Source organism: Apteryx rowi, unplaced genomic scaffold (assembly GCF_003343035.1).
Source record: "Apteryx rowi isolate R43461 unplaced genomic scaffold, aptRow1 scaffold_345, whole genome shotgun sequence".
NCBI lineage: Eukaryota > Metazoa > Chordata > Aves > Apterygiformes > Apterygidae > Apteryx > Apteryx rowi.
Window position 1 is genome coordinate 65,342 of NW_020449919.1, and position 21,516 is coordinate 86,857.

Below are 21,516 nucleotides of genomic sequence, written 5' to 3' on the forward strand. Positions count from 1 at the left end.
GAGAGTGCAGTGTTAGTAAGTAACAAGTGAGCCTGAAATACTGACATACATTTTAATGCATAGGTGAAAGCCAGCATACGAACCTTAATGCCCAAAGAACAGAAGTACATTGAAGAGGAAGACAGACTGTCTAAACAGGTAAAGAGTAAGGAAACACTAATCCTTTTGGAAAGCCTTAATATCAAGTGTGCACATCTAAGTATCTCATATCAAACTGCTAGAGGTAAAGAATAACATTTCCATCACCTGTTTACAAAAAAAGCATGATACGTAGGAAAAGGCAGAAACAAAATACAGGGTCTTATTCTATCTCTTCTTTATAAATTGCAGCTTGATTTCCATGAAATATATGAATAAGAACACAGTTGAAACCATCAGGTTCCACACATATCAGATTATAGCACAGGTGCATGTAAACTAAGTCTTGCATAAATTTTTGCTGTTAACCTTTACCTGAAAGATCTCCTTTTTTTCAAGGGTAGAGAGTCTTTCAGCATTCTTTTAGCCAAAATTTAAATAAGTTGAGCAAGGTCTGAATCTCAGGTGGAAAAAAACTGAAACAGTTTGTTTATTCTTTTAAGAGCCACCTGGGTAGGAAGTCTGTGGACCCATTTTCTTTTTTTTTCCTCCAGGTGGTTTTGCCACTAACAGTTCTAATATTCTGGTAAAAAAAACTATTTAAACACACATCTCATCTTTTTCTCCCCTTTAATTTGATTCAGTTTTTTACGTTCCATGAATGAGGTATTTTATCTGAGGAGAACTGGGCTTTTGATTGGACTGTGGGAACAGGATTTTTGTTGTTTGCAGTGGAAAGGCAGAAATCTTAAAACTTTTTCTTGTTTTGCAGCACCCTTATAGAAGTAGTAATGAACCTTTAAACGTGAGCATAGTTTAAATTATCTGCTGGATGAATTTTATATCCATTGTCCAATTTATTTCATTAAAAAGATTTCAAAAGAGCGTTTCTTTCTTTACTGTTGCAAGTTAAGCAGTTACTAAAGCTGCATTTTTCACCCTTATTCCAACCAAGAAACAAGAAGGCCTTTTATTCAAGATTCATTCTTCTCCCCGCTTTCATAACAGAAAGTGGCATTGTGCTTTCTTGCAGATGGCAAGAGCAGTAAACTTTAAATACCCACTTTTGTTTTTTTGATATTAGCTTGTATAGAATATCCCAGCCTAAGACCACTTAAACTAAGAAGAGGAATCTTTACAGATGACTGATGCAGCAGCATTCTAAAATAGCCAAATTTTCTGAGAATTTGAAGGTGTCTTACCTACCTCACATTTTGTGTGCTGTCCAGTACACAAATTAAATGATTGACTGGTTTGTTCACTTTTTTGTATGAATTGAAGTTTATTGCCATTTTAGAGGATTTAAGAGTATTTTTCCAAAATTGAAACCTAGCCCCTTTATATCTCGTCTTTATAGAGGTTAATGTAAGCAGTGAAAGTTACTTTGAATACTGTAAAACACATGGTGATCAAAAAGACATCATGGAAGACAAATTTGTTACAAATGATGGAAAAATTGGATGTAATGGATATAGGTGACCTTAGTGTGACTAGAGCAGTAATCTGGCATAGTTTCAGGTTAGTGTCCTTACAGCATCTTTTTATTAAGAAAGGTGGGAATTTTCAAGATATTACAGAACAGGAAAACTCCTGCCTATTTAATAAATAAAACCCTGAAGTCTTAATAAAAAAAAAAAATCATTCTTGAAACTTTGCAAGTGTCTTTTTAAAATTCATCTCCAGTTGCAGAAATGAAGACAATAATTGGTACATCATTTAGAATTAAATTCAACAAAGGATAAATGACCCTTATAGCTAACTAAATTCTCTCTTTTCTGAGTCTCTAAAATGTTAAAATATTTTTCTCAATCTGTGAGCTAAAGACCTGAATGCATTATTTCCTCAGTCTTTACCCAAATTAAGAATGGTAATATTGTAAGCATGAAACTATTGTGAAGCCTTTGGGGTTTTAAAATATTTTCTTTTTCTCATCTTTTTCATAGCTGCTGTTAAGAAACTTTATCCGCATGAAGCGTTGTGTCATGGTGCTCATAAATGCTGCCTATTATGTTAACAGTTGCTTTGACTGGGATTCACCCCCAAGAAGTCTCGCTGCTTTTTTGGTATGATCTTTTAACACTTTAATTTTTTTTTTATGTCATCACAATGTATTTGTATTCTAGACTGAAAAATAATCCAGTGTGGATGTGTGTGTGTGGGGGGGTATTTCTTTTATTGCCTTATGAAGATATCGCAAATCTTCTTTATTCACACTTTTTAAAAAAAGTTTAAAATGTCACAGGAACAAGAAAGAAAAAGCTGCTTTAATTTATAATTTTACAATAAGGTAAGTGTGTAATACAGTTGACAAACTATAGATACATCTTGATCTTCTTACACGTTGTTTCTGTTCATTTCTGCCTGGTTCACTTGTAGTGGACCACTTAAAATACTTAAAATCATTTTTTTAGAAGTACAAAGCTATAGATGTGGGTAGTTGCTCCCTTGCTGACATGTAATATTTTTGGTTAAAAAACAAAACAAAAATTCTAAAAATCATAAGTGCAAGCAAACTAGTATTCTTTTAAACAACTTCTGGTCATAGTTCAGCATTAGTGATTTAAATGAAACTATTATTTCTCCATAAACATTAGCTTTGTTAATATTAGCCCTTTTATTCATCCTAAATTTGGAAAATTCCAAGCTTAATCACAGATTATATTTCCCAGATGAACGTCTTTTTGTTTTCAAAATTATGTGAGCTACAAACAAGACCACTGTCACTATTTGTTTTTTGCTTATGATTTTCACCAGGAATAAAAATGTATGCATGAATACACTTTCTGGAACACCTGAATTTATAAAGTTGGCTGAAATATTGAAGTTATGAGCATATCCACCATATATACGGCCAACAGAAAGTGTCACTTGGGGTAATTACAGTGGGAGCCTGGTGACGATGCTCCTAGCTCAGGTGCCTGAAGCTCAGGTGCCTGGAATCTGGAGAAGTCAAACCAGGCATTGGAGCTGCCTGCCGTAGCAGCAAAATCCGGGTGCTTTGGACCTTCAATAAATCATGCTGTTTTGCAGGAAGTTTCTCCTAGCAGGGCCTGATTTGTACTAAGTGACATGTTAAACTTCTTGCAGCCTGTCAAAGGATAGCAGCAAGCTCCCTATGCTTGGCTGCAGTTTTCATCAAGAGTACAGGAGATATACTTGCTGATCAAATTGTTTTTGGTTTTTTTTTTGTTTGTTTGTTGCTTTTATTGATATCTGTAGTAATTTGATTATTTGCAGATATGTAAATATACTTGCTGCTGTTTACTTTGGAGAGGTGGTCTCATTGTTTCACGTATGTTTCTACTCATGTTTCTAGTCATGTTTTTGCATGTTTCTACATATGTTTCTACTCAAATGTCCGTGTTGCTTTTACTACTCAGATTAGTAAATACTAATCTGTCCAGTTCTGTTTTTAACATGGATGTGAAACACCCATCTGTTATCAGTGGAAGAAAGGGAAATGGAATGACATCCTGTTCTTTGTGGCAAGTGAAATGGTTTCTTTCTCATGGTGCACTGCTGTGATCACGAAAAAAGTTGTGGTGCTATTAAGTCATAATTGTTTCTGATCATAGAACAAATTCAGTGTCATAACAAATACTTGCAAATACATAACGCAGAACACTCTTTTGGGTCATAGTGAATATACTTTATTACTGTAGTTATAGTGCATTGCAGCAGAAACCTGTTTCTAATTGTATAAACTTAGGCCTGCTTTTCTTTTTAATGGTTTCCTCTTAATAGTCATTTTGCTCTGGGGTAGTTATAGATACATTATGTCTGCCTCAGTGCTGTGACTTCAAAGGTGTGTTCGTGCCCAAAGAGAAGGTTTGGCCTGTGCTTGTCAGCTTGGCATTTGTTATCCTTTCTGAGGATCAAAGCATCCCTCTGTCCAACAAAACAGGCCTAGCATAAGTTTTTGTTAGCTAAGCCAAATCTGTGTGAACTTCTGCCATGGTTGCAAAGACTGTGAAGGTTTGGATTTAGATGGTTTCTGGAGTTTCCTAGCTATTGTCTGTCCCTGAAACATCTTGTACCTTCCTTGGGAATGGTTCACTTGCATGTGTAATACTGAGTGATGCTTGTACTAAGGTTATGCTGGAATTCAATAGACTCTGTAATAACACTGAACTCATATGTATCATTTTCCTCTCTTCACTATTACACAAATTGTACCTCTTCTTGAAGTTGTCTCCCAGAGATTACAGAATGTCACAGTGAAAGGTCAGTGCCAGAAAGGAGAGGAGAAATAGGCTGTTTTGGAGGTTTCCAGCTCTGTAGGCAGACTAATAAATAATGTAGTAGCAGAAAACTTTTCATTTCTTTTTTCCTAGTGGATTTGAAGATATACATTGATGAATGACATCACAATGCAGTTTTATGGCCATTTCACACAAGTCAATATGTTAGGGTTGATTCTTCAGATCTCATATTGCCCCCAAATTCTTAGCCTTAAAATCACAGGTACCCTTTTCTCTCACTTCACCCCATGTCTTTACTTTCCAATGTAGCCGCTGTTGCAGAAGACTACACATGAAAAAAAACTGTGGCAGACTAGCTCAGTTTTTACAACTCTACAAGGATAGTCATAGCTAATAAAATACAAGAAATCTGGAGAAAAAAAAGGCTACTTTTGGAAACCCACGGAAAGCCTTGATTAATGTGGTGACTGTAATAAGAAACAGCTATCTATCTGCTTTGTTCTTTGCATATTGAAGTGCTCACTGCAGCTCTTCTTAAAGTCATTCTTAGATAGTCACAACATTAGTAGTAGAGATAAAAGTTTCCCTTGAAGCAGCTTGTTGATTGTTTATATTCCAGAACTTACGTGTGTCTAAAAAGTGCTTCATTAAAGTTTTATTATGGTGCCTCTCCTTCATTTTTTTCTCAAACATATCAAAAGGTACCAGTTCAACCACCAGTGTTGCACATTCTGTCTGGAGACCTGGAAATTAAGTTTTTATCATTCTGGATTATGTATTCCCTGGACTAAACAGTATATTGCCAGTCTCTGTTGTACTTTGTAACCTCATTGCCTTCACTGGGATTTTGTCTGAATGACTTTAAGGTTTTGACTCCGTTTTTTTTCTTTGCCTCGGTAATTCTCAGTAGAAGAATAATTGCTACCCAAACATCATTTTTTATAGTATGGCTTTGACATTATTGTGACACTTATGTTATTAGGGCATTATTTTTCAGATATTCAAAAATGTCTGTAAATAGCTCATGAAACATATGGTTGATTCTGGCTAGAATGATGTGACCTTGAATCTGAAATATCAGGAGATTTGATATTCTCTCCCTCTCTTTTCTTCGTATCTGTTCTTTTCTGTTAAATAATGGCAGTGAATATCAACAATGTTAAATTAACGTTTTAGTTACGAAACTGCATTTTTATGTCATAAATAGCCCTGTGTGTTGTGTGTTACCTCTTTATGTTTATACTACTTAAGCACCTAAACACAATGAAAAGAACAGAATATATAGAGAGAACATTTGCTGTAAATTCATTTGATTTTCTGTATTTAAAACAGATCTTTAGGTAATTTTAACAGTTTTTTTGTAGAGTTTTTTTAATTCAGTAATTAATATGGTATGTTTCGTGCATAAGAACTGTGCTAGAGTATGCAAAAGTGGATTTTTTTTCTTCATATTAATCGACTGTGGGCACTGAAATGTCTAGTAAATTGGGCCTAATTTCCATGAGCCTCTTGACCAGACATTTGTGTTCTTGCAGATGTCAGTGGGTGCAACGTAGGGGGGAAAAAAGTGTACACTCTTTTTTCCAGTACTGTCATTTCTCACTGTAATGAGCACAAAAATAATTGGACAACTGAGCTATCAGTAAAAGGACACACTTCAACATGAGTCAATGAATTATTTTACAGGACAAACTTTAATCTTTAAATGTGATTGTAGATAATTTGTGCTACCATCTGTCCATTTGGAATTCTTTTAGCCTTTTCAGTCGTTATACAGTAAGTGCTGCTGTGTTTAACATTAACATTTGATATTTTACACATTTAATTTCTGTACTGCTGCGTGGTCCTTGGGGAGCTTTGCTCTAGTGCTACATGGGAGAGACAAAGTATTGATCAGTTAACATTTCAGCTACATTTATGTATGTCGCAAAATTAATGAAAATGCCAGACAAAAATGTCAGAGTGCACAAAAAGGTAGAATTTAAATTTGGTAGCTTAATGAAAAGTTTAAGATGTGCATTATTAAAAATGACTCCTTGCCTTTAAAGTACAATTCATAACTGAATAACTGAAGAACCACATATTTTACTTAAAGGAACATTGAGCATGACGTATGAGGGAATATCTAATCTTACCAGTATTTGGTGTCCCAAAATGGCCTTAGTAAAGCACTTTAATTGCCTGCTTGAATATTTAACTGTTCCTCATAAAATAAACTTGTTTCCTTTCTCATTTGGAAGCAAAGTACCTTTGTCTGATCAGACACATACTTTTCAGTGTCCTCAAATTGAAGCTTTCTATAAATATATTCTTCTTTTCCTATTATTATTATTCCTCTGAATATTTCTATACATGTGTATATGTATATACCAAAAATATTTTTCTTTCTTGGGCTTTGAAATATTGATAAAATGACTCATCCTACAACCAAGTCATTTGTCAGGTCTAACTCACCTTCACTTTGTCTTCTATGTTACACAATTCATGTGTGAGAATGGCATAATAGTCTCCCTAGCCTTTGATTAAGTGTTAGTTCTCTTGTACATACACCATTTAGAAGTGGTGTGATGCTAATTCATTGAAACCAAAAAGGAAGCAAAAAAAGAAAAAAAAAAAAAAAGATGGTCTTTAGTAGGAAATGAGAAAGTAATTTTGCCAACTAGCCTAGCCTTTTCCTATTAAGGGAAATTCCTATTAAGTTCAGTGATACTTTTTTTTTTTTTGCTAGAAGCTGAAGGGTAAAGCTTGTATTTTGGGAGTGAGTTGATATGGTACCATCAGGAGCATGAATGTGCTAATGTGCTTGTTAATAATTAAATATTTTCCCATTGTACGCTAAATGCAGGATAACAGGTATTTTGCAGGTGTATTTAAGAATCATAGGTATTTCCATTGTCAATGCCATTTTTGAGGGTATAACATATAAACATCTGCAAATTGCTTTTTACTAAACCTGGGTGAGGCAGTCCATCAGATCAAATGTGATGCATCCTTGCCACCTGTTGTCCAGAATTTTAAATTGGAGGTACTGTTACAGTGGCTGCAAAAACCTCTCGTATCCTAAGAAAGCCTTTCCAAAAATTCTGTTGCTGTCAAAACTATCTGCTCTCAAAAGAGAAGTTTGCAAAGGCAGAGTGACATGGCAGTGTCAAAGCCAGGTACAAAATTCATTTCTGATGCAAGGCACACACATGTGCGAGCATCTTTCAGCTTTTTGTCAGCTGCATCTTCATCAACCAGAAGGAGATGAACTATGCCAGGCTGCTGTCCTTTTCTTCTTTTAAAAGTAAAGCAGGCAAAAAAGAACAGGCATCTCAATCCTGTTTCCTCTTTCTTGACTTTCCATGAACCAGTAGAACTAATGTGGGACTACTGCAGAGAAATACAGTGGGATTTGAGCTTTCTGCAACACTTAGCTATACTCCATGCCATATTTTGGAAAGTACAATAGGAAGTAAACAGAGGTATGGCTGATAGATCCTGGTATATATGATTGTGTGGCATCCATCAGCCACCCTTCATACCTTAGGAACATACCAGCACCAATAGCCATTAAAAACTCTGTGCTTACTATAGCCATCAAGGTGCAATACAGATGTGGAAATACTTGATCTCATCAATCCATATCTACTCCAGGCCTGTGTTGGGTTTTGGGTGTTTGCATGTGTGGTACAAAGAAAGATTAGACAATATTTATACCTTTAACGTTCTACTCTAGTATTTTATTTTGTTTTAAAAAATATGCTTTCATTTAACTTAGAATGAATGCATACTTGTTAAAGCAGTTTAGGAGTGTGATTCATTGTCTAAGCACAGAGTTGGTGCCATTTTAGATAATGTAGAGCATCCTGTGTGCCCTCCAGCTGGCTTTCCAGGAGGGCACGGGTCTGTCTTAGGTTCTCTACCACATCTGCTGTCACCATGCAGATGACTTGGACACTCCAGGGCACCTAAAATGGCACTGGCTCTATCTTTAGGCACTTGAGTTACTCTCCAGGTGTTTATTTTGCCTATATGTCTTCTAGGTACTTACCTAGCTCCTGTTGCAAGTTCCTCATAATCATAATTGAATTTTAGCCTCAAAAATGCCTATGCTGTGTGGGGAAATACTTTCCTCATTTAACAAAACAGAATGAGGTAAAGAGACTTTATGATTTGTGTCTGATCAAAACAGGAATTATGTGTCAGAACAGACCGTTGGTATCTCAAGTCTTAGGCTAATCCCTTAACTACCAGACCATTCTTCCCACCTGTTTTCCTTTTCTTACTATTAGTGAATTAACAACTTTGCACTGAAAGTACTTGCTTATCCAAATCTTTTTACATGTTAGTGTAATTTATAAGGCAGATTTACAAGCGTTAACTTTATTTTAGCATGTCATGCATACAAAAGTGCTGTATCATAGGTAAATAAAGAGAATTTGTTTCTCAGACCATCTTAGAAATAAAAGGGGATAGACTTTTATTGGCCTTTAGCCACACACAGTGTAGGTGAGGAGAAGGAGGGACAAACATAGGTTTGTTACTGTGATGCTGCCAAGGCGCCACCTGCTCGGCCGGCGTTCTTGGAAGCCCGGGGCACTGGCAGGTTGCACGTAGCGCCGTGTGTCTGCCTGGAGAAGAGAGGCATCCCAAGCAAGCATGGCATATTCCTACTTGCACTGTCCTACCGAGTGTTCAGAACTCTCATGAATAAAAAACATTGCAGTTGGAAGAGTTCAGACAGTAATGATACTAAATTTGGATAATTATTTAGTAATGTGTCCTAAGGAGAAAGTAGTCTGTACCTTGCCAGTGTGGGTTCCGTGAGTTTCTGTTTTGCAGTCACTGCAGGAAATGTTGGCCATTTAAACTTTGATTATTTAAATAGTATATGTGGGTGGATTATAAAATATCTTACTTTTTCATCGTCTTTTAGTTAAGTCATATAAGAACCAACATATAAAATCATGTTACAAAGCGATTGTTTTACTTTCATTTTATTGTAGCAGCAGGAAGTGTTATAGTGGTCTGCCTTGAAGGACTATGAGCAATGCTGATTTTACTGGAACATTCAGTAGTTAATATCCACTAATGTTTCGTAAAAAATTTCAGTATAATAAGGAAAAAGGCAATAACCAAATCTATTGTATGCTCATGAGAAAAGCCAAACTTAGGACAATCAAATAGAGAAGCAGCATTTCAAAGCTTTTGAAAATAAGACATGCAAGAAGGTTAGAAAGACAGAAATGAAGTTACCAATTTTTTCTTAATAGTTCTTAAGAAATCTTAAGTGTGCTTATCTCTGTAGAGTAGTTGTTTTTATACTATAAGCTATGGCTGAGTGGAAGAACTAAGAAAAAAAGTAATTTTTGATATGTTCAATTTTACTTGAGAGAAAACAGGGTAACTTTGTAATGTTTCAAAGATGCATAATTAAAATGTTTGTCCTGTTTATATTTAACACTCCATTTTATAATTTGAATATTGGTCATAGAAACTGGAATCCAGACTATTAATTAGAAATAAAGTCTTAAAACATGTTTTGTTTCTGCTAGTGCCATAAAACCATGATTGTAGCACATGCTGTATGAGTAACAGTAATTGGTTTTGTTGGTGTTGTAAATAAAGTCTCAAAAAATACCTGTAATAACCATGGCAAAATTTACCCAGGAAGTTTCACAGCATATACCTAATATGGTACAATCTGCTGTGCAGTTTCATTCTACATTTTTGGCAAAAGTGGGATGGTTGCATGCTTCCCATTCCAAAAATGGTGAGGTTGGGCCAGAGAGAGCTTGAAAACTTACTTCCCACTTTGGCAGTAACAGGAAATTGGTGATAGGTGGTGCTGCTTGTGCTGTATGTGGCCAAAACTAGCAGAGCTGGCATAGAGAATGAATGACTGATCTATTCCCTGTATCTCTTGGGACAGTAGGAAATTGGAGTGAAAAAGGCATATATGAGACATTCTTCACCAGCCCTCTCTCTCTGAGATCTGAACCTGTGCTTCGTGGTGATGTGGGTAGCTGTTTGGAGCTTCTTGCATTCAGAAACTGGCAGGTGCTGTTCTGCTGTTCCCTTCCTTGTGGCCATTCTGCCTTCTTCTTCAGCAAAAGGTGCGCTTTTCATACAGTAGGACTCACTTTGACCTGAACTGCAATAAAATTTATGTGGGAAAGTACTACGAAGCAACTGGGCAGTTATGCCTAAACTAAGTAAGCTTCTTTTTTCACAATTAGAGAAACTTCTTTCTGACAAAATGTGGGGAGAAAAGCAGTAGTTGTCCTTTGCTTGGCATGGTGTGTGCACTTGTGTCAAGTGGACAGACCACTGAAGCATGATGCCACAGAAAGGTCACAAGGTCACTTACGAAGGTCACAAGTGCTGGATTTTTTTAATTTATTCTTTTAAATCAGGCATGAGTTATTCAGCATATCAGTAGCATAATCTTTATTTTATAGTGTAGTCAGGTTAAGTGTTGTTTTCACACAAGTTGTTTTCCATATCTGAAGATCTAAGATTAAACCCATTCTTGTATGAAAAGGTTTGCCTTGATGCTTCTCGGAACTACCCTTCTGTGTTGTTTTCCCCATTTCCTCTTTGAGACCCTTGGACTTTCTTGGGAGTTGACCCTAGGCAGCAGCTGTAGTTCGTGGTAACAAGGCTTCAGGGAGCAGATTACAGTCCAGCGCAAATGATTGTTTTTAAATTTCTTAATTAAGGGGCCAAACCAACAGTAGCAAAGTTACGAGGAAAGTCCTAGCATTGCCTTTGCCATGTTATTAGTAAAGTTGGGGTGTTTACAATGGCCTGTCTTGCACACTTATATTTTATACTGGTCACAGCAATATAAAGAGCAGAAAAAAATGCCTTAAAGATCCTTTCAGTTAAGTATCATTGCACCAAACAATGTTAAGTAGTTTTTCAATACCTGAAACTGCTCTTCCAGACTACAGTGTCATGTTTGAGTGATTTACATTCTGCAAGAGAGCAGAATTGCAGTTGACCTTGAAACAAAATGGTAAACCTCATAGCAACCAGTTTGATATAAACAACCATTTTATTAGTTTCTTTAGCTATATAAGTTAAAAAATAAAATTAATAGGGGGTTATATCCCAAAATCTGTTTATAACTTGTACTAAAGAAGACCTAGTGAAAGCATAATTTATTTTGGTTTCATTGGTAGATTTTATTTATTCCAGATTAATAGCTGAGTCAGAATAATCCAAATATTAACACTGACTCAGTGGAAATGACTAAGTTTGTGATCAGAATTGTTACTGAAGAGAAAGAAGAACTAATAACTCTAAGCCAAATGGCCGCACCTGATACTGAATAGACTTGCAACTGCATGGCAAATCTTTGGATTTTGTATGTTTCCATGAATAACATCAGCAGAATTACTGTTGCTCTGAAGTCGCAAGATACCAACTGCTTTCCAGAGATACAAGTACTATAAAAAGAACCCACTATTCTGAAAAAGCAGAAATTGGCATAATTTAGTCGTGTTTATTTGAGATTGACCACTGCTCTCACAGCTATTGTTAGCACTGCGGAGTTATCTGTTATAACTGGTATTATGCAACTGGAACTTCTTGGGCAATTAGTGAGCAGTGCTGACTGAATAGTGGACATGATTTTTCTCTCCGCAACCGTATAGTAGCTGTGATTAGGCGGGCCTGTGTTCCCGTTCTGATTGACTGGCCTCCTTAAGTAGACACTGCTCATTAATGAGCAGAGACAGACACTTCCTAACCCCATTAAAAAAAAAAAAAAAAAAAGCTAGCAAAGAAATGTGAATAAAATAAATTGTTTTGATATACTGAATATATGTTTTGCATTCATCAGTACAGGAAATGATACTGTATGTTTGGGAAAGCTATGATTTTAAAAAAAATAAACTCGAGCCAATGTTAGTGCATATCTGTGATCCTCTACACAGTACATCTCTTGTAAATTGTAACTTGAGGGGTAAACATGGAAAGCTGAAGGTAAATCTTTAATAGTAGCAATGGCAGTACTAATGCATGAGTTTTTGCTATTTCCTTTTATTTTTTGTCATTCTCTAAGCATATGAATGTGTGGTGTGTGTGTATGTTTAGTTTGACATTCTCCTTTCTGTATTATTCTCATCTTGATAAGGTCAGCTTGTATGATATTTTTGTTCTTTCTCTCTCTGTCGTGAGGTACCTTTTTTTCTGGTTCTCATTTATAAAAGAGCGGGAAAATCTCTTCCTTATCTCAGACCAGAAGGCAGCAGTATACTCATTTGGAACTCTATTTCCCAATGACAAATTCTTAAATTTCCAGGAAAAATGTATTTTTAGTAATTAAAGTTAGCTAATTCCTTTGAAGATGGGTGATCAATACTGTAAGGGATATGGTTGATGATTATTTAAGCATTCTTTTAGTAAAGCAAGAATGACTATTTTCTGTTTTAAATACAGTATTCTTTTTACTGTTTTTCCTTAAAGAAGGTCTAGTGCCAGAAGATACTGTAGTCCTTTAACAGGACCGATGAATTTAAAACTAGGTATTTTTAATATTTGCTGCCATTGTAATTATTACTTGCTTAAAGCACCACTGTTAGCAGAGAGATTATGAGTTAATAAAAATGTCATAGTATTAGTATATAAAACACAGTGTAATTTTCCCAAGATAATGATTAACAGTGTAAGGCCACATTAACAATATTCAACACTAAGTCCCTAAATGTTTTAATTTCATCTTTAAGGGATGATGTTGTAATATTGTAACAGGTAAACACTGAAACATTTTAGTGATATATTTTAAAGAGAAGGTAACTAATGAAATGTTTTTAGAGCGTGTTTTGACTTGTGTATTTTGAGTGTTCTGTATCATGTCACTGTGTTCATAGCATTGCAACTTGAAATCAGTCTGAATAGTGTTTTGAATATTGGATATTAACATTCCCTAGTGGAACTCCAATGAAACACATTAGAAAATATTTATTCATCACAGTCTATTAGCTAAAGCATTTGGAAAATAACTTCAATACACTGATATATGTCATTATATAAGTATTCTTTTCGCATATGAGAATCATTGGGGTGGGGGGTGAGGGGAGGTGTGGGTTTTCTTTTTTTAACCTCGTAAGACATTTTTGCTTTGTTCCAAAGCTGCTTCAGGTTTTTGTTAGGTATCTTGATTCCATCAGAATGAACAGGATACATCTCTCTAAATTATTGATTCACTTGAGCATTACTTTTTCACTTATTCAGAGTTGAAAAGTCTGGCAGCCAGTCTAATGGAATGATAGCCTATATTGAAGTTACCTACCACAGCAAGAGTTGTCCACCAGGGTCAAATGCCCTCTTACCTTTCTCCCCGAACACCTGCAAAGTGAGCTGTCCCCCATTCAGGGCTTTAAGAACAGGTCTATTGTCACTGGAAGAAGTGTTTGTTTCTGAGAGAAAATTATTCCAGTTCTACTCTTGAATGAAAGACAAGGCTGTTATTACTCAAGGGATATTAGGCCTCACTGCTTTTTTGAGAAAACAAATTTGCTGTAACTTTATCTGTAATTTAGTACTGAATGGGTACAAATAGAGGCTACATTGTATAGAATGCAAGACAGAAAATAAGGGTTTGTTAAAGCCATAAAAGGGATGTGTAACCATTATATTTCCGAAAGCAGTCTTATCAGAGCCGTAGGTTGTAAAGGAAATATTTTCATTACTGCCTTAGCATTAAGCATCTGTTTTGAATTTACTTAAAAATACTGTTGAAGAAGAAAGGTTTCTGTCTCTGTGGTGAATATGCCAAAATTATAAGTGTCCTGAAAGTGAATATGAATATTGCCTTGACTAACAGCCTACCCAGTGAATGATTACAATAAAGACTAATCAGAGCATTTGTTGCAAGATTTGTTTTTTCCCTTTTTACAATAAATATAACAGCCTTGTTCTTCTCGTGTTCTGTTTTCTTGAAGAATATGTCAAAATGCTCAAATAAGATTTTCCTTTTATAGGTTGGTTCTTAATTGTTAACATTTGATAGGAAAAAATAATAATATTAGTTGTTTAAAACCCTTGTCCTATATGCCTAGGAGAACTAAGCCCTCGTGAATGGTGCTGATGAAGCTGGTCTAAATCAGTCACGGTATTTTATTTTATCAAAGTTCATTTTTACAGTTGTGTACTTGTGCGCTCCCTTACATTCTGATTAGGTAGCAAACGTGCAACCTGCTTCTCTCATATTCTCTCTCTTTTTTCTTCTTTTAATAGAAAAAAATTCAAGCCGGTTATGGGAATTTGATCTTACTGATTAGCGAAGTTAAAGTTAAGAACTTATTGTGATTTCTAATCAGCTGGCAGCTGTCATTAGCGAGTGACAATGTAGTTAATCCCCCCCGACACACAAGCCCGCTCCTGCATTCTCCCCAAAGCAGAGAAAGCCACCTCCAGGCACACTCCCAACTGAAGCTGGGAGCAGGCAGCAAATGTCTGACCCCAGGACTTGAACCTGGGGATCTCTGGTTAGTATGCTTCATTGCCTCCGGTTCACTGAACTCGCCTTTCTGCTCCTTTGCTTAGAATGTCTAATATGCCTAATTTAAATGAAATTATTTTAATTAAATCATTCAGCTGCTCCTCACAATGCACGATAGGTACGAGCTATAGCTGATGGTACTTAAAATCAGGTGTCTTGACTTGATCGGACCAAAATTAGTTAGCCAAAAATGACTGTAAATTCTGAAGTAGGCAAAGCGAAAGCCATTTGAGAAATGGTGATCACAAATTAAACTAGAACTAAGCATCATAGTGGCTATTCTGGTACATACGTGCATCAATAGCATTCCCACTGCTATTTTTTTCATCGCATTGTGCTACAAGCACTGGTGCCACAATTTGCAGAGAAGGTGAAAGGATGAGCAGACTGAGCAGGGGGTTTGTGCTTTCAGGATGGAAATAAAGCTCATCTCACTTTATCTCCTGATTTGAGCAATCCTGTCATTTGCCAGTCAGAGAAAGTAATGAATTCTCTGCTGCATCACCGGTCAGGGTTTTTTTGTAGGTAACCCCTCGACAGCTGATGACACTGCGCTGTAGTACTCCTAGGCTGGTATTCATTTTATGTTCTAGACATCTCCTCTTTCTCTAACCTCTCCTGTGAAAAACCCTAACTATTCCCCTTCCCCAAATTACACAGAGCAAAGTTTATCCCAAACCCTAAAGAATCCTAATGAAAGGATTGAGGAGTGCTTTAAAGCAGGCTGTCTGTGCTCTAAAATGTTGTTATAGACTAATTAAATTCTGCTCTCCGCCTGGCAATGACAAATATGGCACTTCTTTGGGATCACTGTAAGGTCTGGATGGTAGAGCCAACACCCCCATGCGCCTCTAAAGTACAAGACTATCTAGTTGCTTTGTGCTGAATCTCGTCTCCGCTGACTTGATTTTTAGAACTGATAGCTGAATCTAAAATATAAATGGGTTAAAAAATGACAGATTATTTCTGGGGGTATTCTCAGTGTTCACCTTTATGATACGTGCATTTTTTAAGTTAATGCGGTTTAAAAATCRTTTCAAGTTTCCTAACATGAAGGAAAGAAATGAGATATTGGATTCACAAACAAAAGCTTTATTGGTTTATGACAAGTAATCCATCTTTTTGCATTAGGGCAGCATTCTACCTCGGATTATTTTTCATAATTGATAATTTATGAGTCATATATTTGTTATCTATTCCTTTATGGGTTTCTAAATAGTGAATGATGTCAAAGGTCAGTGAGTTTTCGTAAAGGAAATGTTTTTATTGTATTTTTTAAGTTTTGATTGGTGTTTTGAAGAACTTTATGAGCATTTCAGGCAAAAAGTACAAAGGAAAAAGTGACATCAGTTTTCCTGATAGAAACTTTGTGCAGCATAATGTTAAAGCAATTCCAGGAAGAAGTGAATGTTAGAACACACATGAAGTACAAGAACAAGGTAAAAATACTTAGCATGGCAGTTAAGCTTTAAAAGTTAAATTTGTTTGTGCATTCAGCAAAATAAAGAATATTTGCCTGTTGCTTTTTTTTTATCAGAAATATTTTTACATTAATCAACAGGCCACTGTTTTCTTTGCCCGTAACATAGGGGTGTTGCAGTCATGTGCCATCCTCATTTTTAGGAAAAATTCACTTTTGGTAATGGATTTAGAAAATCTGAAAAAAAAAAAAAATCTTTTCATCTAAAATATTAAATGAGGTTCCATGTTGATGCATTAGTTTATCCCAGACAAGTAATTAATAAAAAGATATGGGCATATGATTTAAAATTTAGATTGCCTAACGAAACTACTAGTAGGAACTTTTCCTTTTATTAATGTTTCTCTAGCAACCTGTGAGTGTTACCACTAACTGTGCTCATGGAGCCTTGTGATGCAATTAAAAATAGGGAGAACTAAATAAAATACGAATAAGTTCAATCAGTGGGAAAGGCAACTTAAAATAATTTACAGACTACTATATAGGAGGCATAAAGTATTTTTAAATGTATTAAATATTAGAGCAAATTTGTTATGAATGTACTTGTTATAGCTTATGTGGTTCTCTCTTCAACGTTCATTACAATGTTGTCTGAACAGTTTAATTATAGTGAGACATTTCTATTAAAAAGAATGATTCAGGATTATCTCCTTAATTAAAATAGAATTGAGCTCATTTAATTGTGGTATAATTATATTATTATATATAGGAGAATGTCATTAAAATAACATAAACAATTTACAGTTTCTAAAAATGAGAAAAGAATAGCTGATAATTTTTGGAAAAACTATCCTTGAAATTTCATCTGAAAACTGAATAATTAAAATTTTTAAATTGCTTGAGTTTAAAAAAATCAGTAACAAGATTAGTAGGATCAAAATATTTTGCCTCTAAAATGTGTTTTAGTTACCTAAGAGTAAAGCAGTAAAGTTATTTATCATTGCTTAATACTTTTTATGTCATAATATATCTTACATCAATACTGATTTTTTTCTGAGATTTGATTTTTTTTAACTAAACCTTATTTCTTGATTTTTTTTTCTTCTTTCTAAATTGGAATTAGTTAATAATGTGTCCTGACTATTTCAGAAATGTACTTGAATCTATATGCTCTGCACAACTAGGACTGTAAAAAAAAAAAAAAAAAAAAGACTTTTTTTTTACTGATCTTAAATTCCGTAATTAGTTGATACAAATAGAAGCATATCTTCACATGTGGTCAGTGAAAGGTATTCAGGAGTTGGACAAATGGGCACAAAAATAACTCATTTTAAAATACTCCCTTTCATAGCATCGTAGTGATATTAAAAAGTATTTAATTGTACTTTTGACAGGTTGATGTCCTTTTGTCACTATGGATATAAAAATACAGCCTTTAAATACAAAAGTGCTGATCTCTATATCTGGAAGGAAAAATAAATTCTCAGTTATTACTGTGTAATGTAATATAAAATGCATTTAATAATCTTTATCTTTTTCTATATTTATACTACCTGGGGACATGTTTTTAAAAAAAGTGTCACTATTTTGTAAAAAAGTCAGAATGTATTTGTACTTCATGGCTTGCCAGATTTTTAGTTGTTCGTTAAATGCAAGAAAATGCTACTGCTGCTACTACTACTGTGTTGTTATTTATTGGTTGTATTCCAGTAGCATCTTCAGAATACTGGGCTCATCATATGGCCCCTGGTTTGAAGACTTAACAATCTGAGCCTGTTCCACCAAATTCAAATCATTTTAAGTTCTTTTCAGATCAGTAAGGCTGCCCCAAGAGTAAATTTACAGGTATGTGTAAACTATTTGTTATATCTGACCTGCGTGGAGAAAGAAAAGAACATGTGAAAGATGCAGGGAAGAAAAAGCATGCACATAAATTCCTGAAGCTCCTCAAGCATCTCTTCATAACCTTAAAAATATTGGAAATATCATTATATTTAAGCTATTGCGAATAGCTCTCAATATGATTATTCTATGGAGTATTAATTATAATAGAGATATAGGATGGAAATATTTTTATGGGGTACAGATATTTCTTGCCAGAAACTTAATGACTTGCAAGTGCAAGCACTGAATTGAGATCTTTAAATAGTTAGGGTCAAAATTATTTGTCACCTTTATCTCTGAAATGTGTGTCAGAAGGAATTAGATGTTATTTTCTTGTTGATTAAAAAAGCATATTTTTTATGATACTAGAAATGATTTAAATATAGATTAAAAAAAAATCAGCGCCAGTCTAAGACTTAAATTGGGTTAACCAAAAATCTTCAAGAGTATAGATTTAAAAAAAAAAAAAAAACTTTTTTCAGGAGTAGAACATATGTTCTTTACCTTGAAGTTAATAAGGATTTAATTTATTAGTAATGCTTGCTAATGCTGTGCTATTTTCTCATAAAACAGGATTTTTTTTTCTAATCTTCCCTGAATGTCATTCTCCAGTGAAACCTGTAGGTAGCACCCTTGCATCACACAAAAAAAATACTGCCTTTTCTGAGACACAATTACTATTTAGGTCGGGAAGTCTTTACTTGTGCAGACCTCTAAATGTAGCTAGTATTATTTGCATAATTTCCAGACTTTGACAATCTGTGATCTTAAAACAGTAGCCTAAAGATTACGCATTAAGTTGTTTGGCCTTGTGATTCATTCTCTCTTAAGATGTATCCTTTTTTTTCTTTGGAACTGATAGAGGAAAGGCACAACAGAACACTGTAATGAGGAATCTTGAAGGTACCTGTAACTATTTCTTTTAACAGACTGTCCATCAGGTATTAATACGTGTGTGTAATTCTACAATTATATATAACATTTTCTTCTCTGTTCTGCAAACTACGTGATACTTGATCTCTTTTAGCTCATCAGTAAGGTAAACACTATGATTGTGAACAAACTCTCAGACACTTCTTTTGCTCTTCTTCCTCCTTTTCACTGTGGACTTGATCCAATGTTTATTCAAGTCAGCAACTATCCTTGCAGTTGCTCGCTACTGGCTCGATGGTGCCTGAGTTTTCACTGCAGTCACTACCGTGCTGGGTCAGGCTTTCTCAGAATGCTCCTTATCGATGCGGCCTGATTACCCTTTACTGGTGGTGGTTTTATTTGCTTTTTCAACTTTTTAGAGTATGCAATAGCAAAAAATGTAATAGAGGCATTACTTTTAAATCCAGGAATTTTCAGATAGAAAATTATCCTGCAAATTATCTTTAGAGTTTAGCTTTATTACTTGTGCCTCAGTACATGCCTGCTATCGTCACTGCTTCTGTTTCTACAGCCCATCATTTACAATGAGAGTTTTTCTTTTGGAGTTGCTATTCTGTCACTTAATACAAGGTGTCTCTAGGTTTGTTACTCTCTTAGTAATTGGTACTGCCAAAGAAGATCTGGTTATTGTCCTAATCCATGATAGTGGTATGCTGAAAAAAAAAAATGTTGACATTTACTCTATTTCGTTATCTGACAATAAGGCACTGAGAAGGATAGTTACATTCCTGTAACTTGCCATTAGAAACAGACCTAATGTTCGTGTTAATTTTTTTTTTTTGCTTATTTGTTTATTGGCTAAGACTGTATTTAATTTTGCTGAAATTTGCTAAGCAGGTTTAAAAAAATTCATGCAGAGCTCTTATTAATGTACAAATTTATTGTTTTCTCAGTGTACTGAGCTGGAATGTTTGAGAAAGGAGCACCGTACATTTGAGAGCCTCCTATGAACAACTGTTTTTTAATCATATTATCTGAATGTTTCATTGTGTATTAGAACACTCTGAGATGCAGGTGGGAGGGAACTAACCTTTGAATCACTCTAGCAGGAAAAAAAAAAAAGAAAGAAGAGAAAATCAGGAATATCAGCCTTTCAGCTTGATCAGACTATCAGAGTTTACAGCCTTTCTTTTTTTTGCTAGAACAGAATGCATTTTTGTCATAAAGGAAAGAGGCACAGAGTCCCCTGCATGAACACCGCTACTCTCTGCAATTTTTATGAAATGTGAACCTCCTTGTCTTTCAAATTCTTAAAGGAATCCAGCCATTTAAAAAAAAAAAAAAGGGCAAGGATGTATTTTCTTATTAGTTGTTTTGCCTGGGCAGGTGCAGCATGGTTAACAAGAAGAGCTGACTTGCATTTGAAGGCCCTGCTTCAATTTGTAGTGTCAGTAGCCAAGTTAGGAAGGCCTCTGGTGCTCATAGCAAATGTTGGTACCTCAACTAGTTGGGCAAGGGGGGAGGCCTCCTGCAGCCCAGGGGTCCCGGGAGAAGGAGCAGCCCAGGAGGAGGAGCTCCTAATGACCGAGCACTGTCAAGAAGCAGCAGCTACTCCTAGAAAGGGGAAGGAAAAGATTCAGTGTGAGCGAAGGAGGCTTTTCTATCTCTAGATACAAAATCTTGTTCCTCTAACGTTTTATTTTTTTAAGTCTCCTGTTATGTCCTCGCAATGACACGTGTCTTTGTGCTGGATATTTAATACAGAGATCATATAGTTACCAGTTTGCGTAACAAGAAATAACTATGTACAGACATGGCTGGTCATTTTTTTCTGTGTATTCCTTTCCCTGTATTTCTACACTCAACAAGAAAAAATAAGACTACATAAAACATGACAGAAAAGTATTTAAGTGCTTGTCTTGAAGGACAACATGCTATAAGTTATCCTTTTCAACTTTTCATAGTTAGATAGTAGGTGGAAATCTGTTGGGGTCTGTGGTAGAATGATCATAGAGGAATACAGTTTTATGCCACTATTTTAGATTCCTCTAAACTTAAAAGCTCAAGAGAGGGAATAAAACAATATCGCATGATAAACTTATGCTAAAACTACTATAATGCTAAAATTGCTGTAGTTCAATTTTGTCTTTCTACCCCATTTTTTCTTTTTTTTTTTTTTCTTGAAGTGAACTAATTATTTTTCAAGAATTATTCAGTGTATGAATACTAGATAGCTGTCACCATGCATGGGGTGTTAGGGTGATGTAAAACTTCTATATCACAGATACCATGAAAAGTATTTTAAGAAAAAGAGGCATTTTTAGTGTTTGAAGTCATTTAAAATTTACCTGATAATCTGTTTTAAGATGCTCTGTCTTATGATGGCATTCAAGCAATTAGATCAAACTCTTTTTCAGTAAAGGGCAGGCTCAGTCCATGTGAATGTGTTTACCTGAAATATTCCCTCTCTTGGGGAAGAATATCTTCTATTATCAGGAAGGTCCACTGAGCAAAGAACCAGTGATTTGTCACTGTCAAGACACAAGATCAAATTTTCAAAGGAA

General features: G+C 35.2%; 1 protein-coding gene across 1 annotated transcript in view; it reads left to right on the plus strand.

Moving 5' to 3' along the window:
* The window catches only part of MCTP1 (multiple C2 and transmembrane domain containing 1), a 167,585-nt gene that overhangs the window by 64,884 nt on the left and 81,185 nt on the right, over positions 1–21,516 (plus strand). Inside the window, exons 12-13 of the mRNA XM_026072645.1 lie at positions 64–138; positions 2,022–2,141. Coding sequence (XP_025928430.1) covers positions 64–138; positions 2,022–2,141 — 195 coding nt within the window. The remainder of the gene's footprint in view (positions 1–63; positions 139–2,021; positions 2,142–21,516) is intronic.